The sequence below is a fragment of the Petromyzon marinus genome, chromosome 12 (genome assembly GCF_048934315.1).
Source record: "Petromyzon marinus isolate PM22_M1 ecotype Great Lakes invasive population chromosome 12, UKy_Petmar_22M1.pri1.0, whole genome shotgun sequence".
NCBI lineage: Eukaryota > Metazoa > Chordata > Hyperoartia > Petromyzontiformes > Petromyzontidae > Petromyzon > Petromyzon marinus.
The window spans coordinates 12,445,776-12,453,760 of record NC_133678.1 but is presented as its reverse complement, the minus strand read 5'-3'; the positions used below and the strand labels follow the sequence as shown (position 1 = coordinate 12,453,760).

At 49.7% G+C, this 7,985-nt stretch overlaps 1 protein-coding gene across 1 annotated transcript; it reads left to right on the top strand.

The window, feature by feature from the left end:
- On the top strand, positions 1-6,315 carry LOC116941560 (ubiquitin-like protein 4A). The gene is made up of 4 exons (XM_032952730.2): positions 1-141; positions 1,700-1,805; positions 4,144-4,367; positions 5,228-6,315. Exons 1-4 carry the CDS (start codon positions 94-96, stop codon positions 5,336-5,338), a joined length of 489 nt encoding a protein of 162 aa, XP_032808621.2. The 5' UTR covers positions 1-93; the 3' UTR covers positions 5,339-6,315.
- Positions 6,316-7,985: the final 1,670 nt, after the last annotated feature.

Below are 7,985 nucleotides of genomic sequence, written 5' to 3'. Positions count from 1 at the left end.
GGAGAAGCGAGTGGAGAAGCGGGCTGAGGAGCAGCGAGTGGAGACGCAGGTGAAAGAGAAGGAGGAGCGTGGGGAGCCGGCGTCGCAAGAGCCATGATCGTGTCCGTGAAGCTGTTGCAGGGAGGGGAGTGCTCCCTTGAGGTAGAGGCGACGAGATGGTGGTGGGTGGTGGTTGGTGGTGGTGGTGGGTGGTGGTGGGTGCGGGTGGGTGGTGGTGGGTGGTGGTGGTGGGTGGTGGTGGGTGGTGGTGGTGGTGGGTGGTGGGTGGTGGTGGTGGTGGGTGGTGGTGGGTGGTGGGTGGTGGTGGTGGGTGGTGGTGGGTGGTGGTGGGTGGTGGTGGGTGGTGGTGGGTGGTGGTGGTGGGTGGTGTTGGTGGTGGGTGGTGGTAGGTGGTGGTGGGTGGTGGTGGTGGGTGGTGGTGGTGGGTGGTGGGTGGTGGTGGTGGGTGGTGGTGGTGATGGTGGGTGGTGGTGGTGGTGGTGGGTGGTGAGTGGTGGGTGGTGGTGGTGGTGGTTGGTGGGTGGTGGTGGGTGGTGGTTGGTGGTGGTGGTTGGTGGTGGTGGTGGTTGGTGGTGGTGGTGGTGGGTGGTGGTGGTGGGTGGTGGTGGTGGGTGGTGGTGGTGGGAGGAGGAGAGTTGATCGTGATTGCGGGAGATTGATATGGTTGGGAGGTGAGTTGTGACTTTGGGAGGTGATTTGAAGTGAGTGGCGATGGTGAGGGCTGAGTGGTGATGGTGGGAGGTGAGTGGTGGGGGGTGAGTGATGATGGTGGGGGGTGAGTGGTGATGGTTGGGGGTGAGTGATGATGGTGGGAGGTGAGTGGTGATGGTGGGAGGTGAGTGGTGATGGTGGGGGGTGAGTGATGATGGTGAGTGGTGATGGTGGGAGGTGAGTGATGATGGTGGGAGGTGAGTGGTGATGGTGGGAGGTGAGTGATGATGGTGAGGGCTGAGTGGTGATGGTGAGTGATGATGGTGAGTGGTGATGGTGGGAGGTGAGTGATGATGGTGGGAAGTGAGTGGTGATGGTGGGAGGTGAGTGATGATGGTGAGGGCTGAGTGGTGATGGTGAGTGATGATGGTGAGTGGTGATGGTGGGAGGTGAGTGATGATGGTGAGTGATGATGGTGAGTGGTGATGGTGGGAGGTGAGTGGTGATGGTGGGAGGTGAGTGGCGATGGTGGGAGGTGAGTGATGATGGTGAGTGATGATGGTGAGTGGTGATGGTGGGAGGTGAGTGGTGATGGTGGGAGGTGAGTGATGATGGTGAGGGCTGAGTGGTGATGGTGGGAGGCGAGTGGTGATGGTGGGAGGTGAGTGGTGGGAGGTGAGTGATGATGGTGGGAGCTGGGTGATGATGGTGGGAGGCGAGTGATGATGGTGGGAGGCGAGTGATGATGGTGGGAGGTGAGTGATGATGGTTGTAGGTGGGTGATGATGGTGGAGGTGAGTGATGATGGTGAGAGCTGAGTGGTGATTGTAGGAAGTGTGAGCGGTGATGGTGGGAAGTCAGTGGAGGCGAGTGATGATCGTGTGACGTGAGTGGTGATTGTGGGAGGCGAGTGGTGATTGTGGGAGTTGATTTGAGGTGAGCGGTGATGGTGAGCGGTGATGGTGGGAGGTCAGTGGAGGCGAGTGATGATAGTGGGAGGTGAGTGCTGTGAGTTGGCCACTAATGGATCTTGTCTGTGTGAGCGGAGGTCTCGGAGTCGGACCTGGTGTCACGGCTGAAAGAGCTGGTGGAGCGTGAGCTCAAGGTCCCCTCTGAGCAGCAAAGGCTGCTCTTCAAGGGAAAGCCGCTGATGGGTGAGCATCTGAATGAAGCCACGACCCTGGAATGGGGATCCAATCCAGGTCCTGCTCCTGGAGGAGTGGGTATGGATAGAGGAGTTCGCGGGTTCCACGACAGAGGAGGCACCACATTGTTTTGGCTTTGACTCTTGCACCCGCGCGGCCGATGTGCTGGAGCTGTCAGAGCTAAGGGGGTAACAACATCTGGGAAGGAAGACGCAAACATAAAACACAATTCGCTTTAGTCTTGAAGACACCGAACCCTAGTCTGTGTGTCCTGGGCTGGCCGAAATGAGTTAAAAATTTCGGGAACTTGCTCAAACAATACTTTTAAGTCACGGTATATACTACGTTCCCATGGTACAACAATGATATGACGATATTACTTTATTAAATATTTGGTAGTGATATCAAATGAGTGCAACAATAGCACGGCGGAAATTTATTTTAAGGTCTCGTTGATTCCGAATCAAACTCGTGTTGGACGACCGGGGATACACAGCCTCGGTGTGCATCTAAACAGCAAAGTGCTGTTTAGGTTGCGTGTCTACCTGTAAAGTGTCTTTAGCGTCTGGGGTTTTTAGCGCACGGCTGTGTTGTTTGGCACTGTTATCGACGGGAGTTTTAGGCGTCTGTATTTGGGGCGGCGGGGGAGAGCGCAAAAACATCTTTAAAATTTACTTTGGATAATGTGCCATTTTTGCTCTAGTGATCTCACTGCATATGTAGTGGGTTCTAGTGACACGGAGACGGTAGAGTAGAGGCAGCACTTATTTATTTATAACGAGGGGTCACACTGAAGGGGTAGCGGCCCCTTCACCCGAATACACTTAGGAATATCCCCCTAGGCTATCTAGCCTAAGCCTATGTTCCCCGGTTCCTCCAGCTAAGGGCTCTAGGGGAGGCTGTCTGATCTGGCCCTGGTTAAGCGCAGATCACGGCACCCCACCAACCAGACCGGCCCTTAGAAGGACGTCGGCTCTGTGGCTCCTGGGGCCGTACCACTGGCTTGCCCTGCCGATCCTGAGAAGGACAGCGGTCAGGGGAGTCCCAGGGTTCTACTTAGCTAGTCTTCCTTCTTCCCTGGTACTTCATTCTTGGCCCCAACACTCTGCCCCGAGCTCTCTCACTCCCCGCCCTTTATACCCACAAACCACTGGGCGGGGCTGTAGCAGCGGACGTGGTTGTAGCCACCTAGGATCACACCAAGGATCGGCTGTACCTCTGCATCTCACAACACCCCTACACACATTTTCCAAATATACCGAGTGTTGAATCATTTTGCTGCACAGAATTTCCAGGCTAATCCTACCACTTCATGAACATTTTGTCGATTCTTTTAACGCAATTTATTCTTCCATAAATCCCTGCCTTAAAAGGGTTTTTTTTGAAAATCCGTAGGCTCAACCATAAATGGGTGAGCTTTGCAAAAGTTGTCACCGTGGTGTCGGATAAAACACAGTGTGGGTCACACCAACTACATCGCTCTAGCACATCGAAACTCCTGTAATTCACGTAGAGTAAAATTTCGCTTTGAAGCTTTCGTGACTGCAAGGATTCATCTTCTTTGGTTCTTTCGGTAAAGTCACTACGTAGAATGAGAATAAAATAATAAATTGATAAAATAAAATAACACAATAAAATTCTCACGACGTTTCGGCCACAACACAAGCGGCCTTCTGTTCTTTCACCTGAAGAAGGCTGCTTGTGTTGTGGCTGAAACGTCGTGAGAATTTTATTGTGTTATTTTAGCAGTTATTTTATTCTCATTCTACGTGACTTTACCGAAAGAACCAAAGAAGATCACGTAGAGTATTTTATTCTCAACCAAAGCTTCAGACTTGTCTTAGACATCCGCAAGGTGTTGTATCTTAAACGACGAGAGATCTTTGTCTTTTGTGTTTCTTTATTTAAGCGTCCTGCCGTCGTATTTCCTGCTGTGATGTGCAAATGAGATGAAAGATAATTGATGATTCGATCAAATTGTTACCTCGAATCATTACAGCTTGTTCAACTGCACTTAGGGTTATTAGAACGACGCGTGGGTGGTGCAGCCACCACGTATATAAATAGATAATTAAAAAGTTGCCTAATTGAGATTGTGGTATAGTGAAGTCCCGTTTCTCACATCACAGTTTAATTGCCCAATACGCACTCTTGCAGGAGGTTCAAATATAATCCATCTGCTTCAGATGCAATATTTTAGAAAAGTTTGCTCTGTGGGGGGGTTTTGAATTATTGCAGGCCTAGCAAGGAGCTGCTTTGCAATCATCCTCATCACCACTGTCCGCATCATCATTTTGCTTCGGTCTCCGTGCGAGGCTGTCCTGCGCCGCCTCTCCGTGTGCCACAGACGAGCTGCAGCTGAGCGACTACAGCATTCCCCACAACGCGCGCCTCAACCTGGTGCTCAAGGCAACCGAGCGGGGGGCCGTCGCCCCCACCCTGGCCCCCGAGTCGCCCACGGCCGCGGCGCCGGCGGAGGGCGACTCCGCTTTCTGGGAGCTGCTGCCGCTCATCCTCGCCAAGCATTTCTCCCCGTCCGATGCGCACAAGGTCCTGCAGCAGTTCAAGAAGGTGCGTGACGCCCGGGCATAGGGATTACATCTAATCCACCAAGGCCCTGAGCATCCATGGAGCAGTGTCTCTACGGGTGGGGGGGGGGGGGTATCCCTGCTCGATCTGTGTGGGCTCCCTTTGGGATCTATATGGGATGTCTGTGGGATATGCATGGGATCACTCTAGGTCAGTGGTTCTTAACTTGGGGAGCACGCACCCCCTGGGGGTGCGAGATGCCCTTTCTGGGGGTGTGAGGCATGCCGCATTTTTTTTAGAAGGTAAATCATCGAAACATTAAATGAAGCACTGGCACGTAAATAAAACTACTTTGTTTCATCAAACCCTCTATGTATTCATTAACATATTTTTAAGGATTGAGAATCAAAGGGTTGCCAGGCTGCAGTAAAGGTTAAGAACCACTGCTCTCGGTTGAATCAGCTGAGTCTCTGCGTGCCCGGGCAGTGTCCATGATGGCAGAGGCTTTTGCATCACAGTGATGTAGATTAACATTGCACCCCACAATCTGTACAACTACCAAAATCGTGTCTGTGTGATCACATGTGCACTATGTGGAGTGGTAGCGTACCGTTAAGCACACGGTACTGAATATGGTTATGGGTTTGATTTTCGGCCACAGCTAATGTGATTATTTGGATCGGTACTGGGTTTCCCTTATGTCCACTCGGTTTCAAATAAGTACCTTGCTCGGCTGGTCATGGAGTCTGGCCATGTCACCTGCTCGAGCACTGCAGTCCTTCACATATGCTCACTAAAAAAAAATCTCTTGCCGGAACAGTCCATAAGTTAGCGACACGGAGGATCTGTAAATTCACGATTGTTATAGGCCATGTGTGTTCGAATTCCCATGCCTGGTGCAGGACTACGACTGGACCCTCAAGAGCCTGAGCTTGGACGACGTGGAGAGGATAGCGACGCATCTCCTGCACGCAGACACGCCCGCCACTGCACGCGCAGGGTCGGCTGAGTGAGGCCCGCGCCGTGGCAGCCATCGGAGCGCGCGGCCTCGTGCCATGCGAGTGATTGAGCGTGCGGCGTCGAAGGAGGAGCGAGACGTCGGGGCACTCGTCTGCTCTTCCACTCGCTTGCCCCCCCCCCCCCCCTTGCTCATCAAGAAGAGAGTCTCCAGCCACACAGAATCACGGCTGTTCGGGCTGGGACTCAAGATGTAGAGTTTATTCAAATGTGTTATAACATACCCGTACTCTTTGGTCACCCGGGAAAGCCTTGTTGAGTTAGCATGGCTCTTGCAGGAGGGTTCTGCTTGGGAATTTCAGCCAGTATCTGATTTGATTTGAGTGTTTATGCTTTGCGGGAGGAAAACCCACAGCTAGGAGAAAATGAGCAAACCCTGCATAAATAAGGTCGCACCGTACTTACTGTACCGCTTAGAATAATATGATTGTAACAGCCACGACATGGGGCTGTTTATAACCACCCCTGTACTGTTAGAAGACTGAGAAAAGTTGGGTTCCTTTAGCCCCTTTTGAAATGGTTGGGTTTAGAGAAAATGGCGAGCACACACAGGAGGAATGTTGAATCATTTGCACATCACATGGGGCTAGTGACACATTGAACATGGTGAAGTGTAATTGTCTAAAAGCCACGGTGCACTCGTCTGAACAGGCAGTAGTTTGACCAACAGATGACTTTTACCCCTGATTAAGGTTGCATCTTTTTTCCAAAACACGGGTTCATAGCCCTTGGATTGAAACACGGACCACTTGCATTCATTGCATTTCACAAGCGTCTCCAATGCTGCAAACTGCAATGTATAAATGCACACACTCAGATGCTGCTGGTTTTTTGTAGGTCTCTAGCAATGGGATGTTTTACAGGTCTGTGGATAACACGCACGCTCCATGTGAACATATCTGCATTACAAAATGTACTGTCTAATGTTTTTATTTTAAAACTGTTCATTGAAATAAATTTGAAGGATTACAAATTCTGTTTTATCTCCTGCCATGGTGATTGCCTTGCATGTTGATTGAAGGCATGGACATGACCAGAATTCTAATAACCCCGGCACCAGCATAATAAAGTTGAAAGTTTGTAATTGAATTTACCAGCAGTAGAATGATTATTGTATTTTTTTTATTGTTTCTCCATGGCCTTTCTGGTGGCATCACTGTGTTTCGACAATAGATTAATGTAGAAAAATATATTTGATATTTAATAGAAATCGGTTGACCATTGCCACATTGACAGAACCATGATTGCGGTGAAGGCTGTTGTATCGAAAATCCCTCCATAGTGGCATATCCATTAACGAATAGGTTCAGCGTATAGGTTTGTTAAGTTATCTAATATCAGGGAAAGGTCGCCGAGTCTTGTGACTTTCAGAGAGGTATTGGATGGTTGCTTGGCTTATTCGAGTTTCACATTGTGGGATTTTAAGTCTTAAATCCAAATGTGTATTCTTAAACCGAAGCTGACTTGAGAAATCCCACACAGACAAGGATCATGCTCAAACCTAGCAAAGAAAATCATCTCATGGGTATCCCTTGTAGAAATGGATTCGACACCTTAATATCATTTTAATGGTATCCCCCTCATTCAAAAAGTTAAACAACATTTTAATTACAGTGAGGGAAAAAAGTACTTGATCCCCTGCTGATTTTGTACGTTTGCCCACTGACAAAGAAATGATCAGTCTATAATTTTAATGGTAGGTTTATTTGAACAGTGAGAGACAGAATAACAACAACAAAATCCAGAAAAACGCATGTCAAAAATGTTATAAATTGATTTGCATTGTAATGAGGGAAATAAGTATTTGACCCCTCTGAAAAACATGACTTAGTACTTGGTGGCAAAACCCTTGTTGGCAATCACAGGTCAGATGTTTCTTGTAGTTGGCCACCAGGTTTGCACACATCTCAGGAGGGATTTTGTCCCACTCCTCTTTGCAGATCTTCTCCAAGTCATTAAGGTTTCGAGGCTGACGTTTGGCAACTCGAACCTTCAGCTCCCTCCACAGATTTTCTATGGGATTAAGGTCTGGAGACTGGCTAGGCCACTCCAGGACCTTAATGTGCTTCTTCTTGAGCCACTCCTTTGTTGCCTTGGCCGTGTGTTTTGGGTCATTGTCATGCTGTAATACCCATCCACGACCCATTTTCAATGCCCTGGCTGAGGGAAGGAGGTTCTCACCCAAGATTTGACGGTACATGGCCCCGTCCATCGTCCCTTTGATGCGGTGAAGTTGTCCTGTCCCCTTAGCATAAAAACACCCCCAAAGCATACTGTTTCCACCTCCATGTTTGACGATGGGGATGGTGTTCTTGCTGTCATAGGCAGCATTCCTCCTCCAAACACGGCGAGTTGAGTTGCCAAAGAGCTCCATTTTGGTCTCATCTGACCACAACACTTTCACCCAATTGTCCTCTGATTCATTCAGATGTTCATTGGCAAACTTCAGACGGGCATTATATGTGCTTTCTTGAGCAGGGGGACCTTGCGGGCGCTGCTGGATTTCAGTCCTTCACGGCGTCGTGTGTTACCAATTGTTTTCTTGGTGACTATGGTCAAAGCTGCCATGAGATCATTGACAAGATCCTCCCGTGTAGTTCTGGGCTGATTCCTCACCGTTCTCATGATCATTGCAACTCCACG

Excerpts from the sequence above, each read along its gene's own strand:
- LOC116941560 (XM_032952730.2), top strand. The coding sequence starts at position 94 with ATGATCGTGTCCGTGAAGCTGTTGCAGGGAGGGGAGTGCTCCCTTGAG. Across the intron at positions 142-1,699 it reads GAGGGGAGTGCTCCCTTGAG|GTCTCGGAGTCGGACCTGGT; the intron begins GTAGAGGCGACG and ends GTGTGAGCGGAG. Across the intron at positions 4,368-5,227 it reads TCCTGCAGCAGTTCAAGAAG|GACTACGACTGGACCCTCAA; the intron begins GTGCGTGACGCC and ends TGCCTGGTGCAG.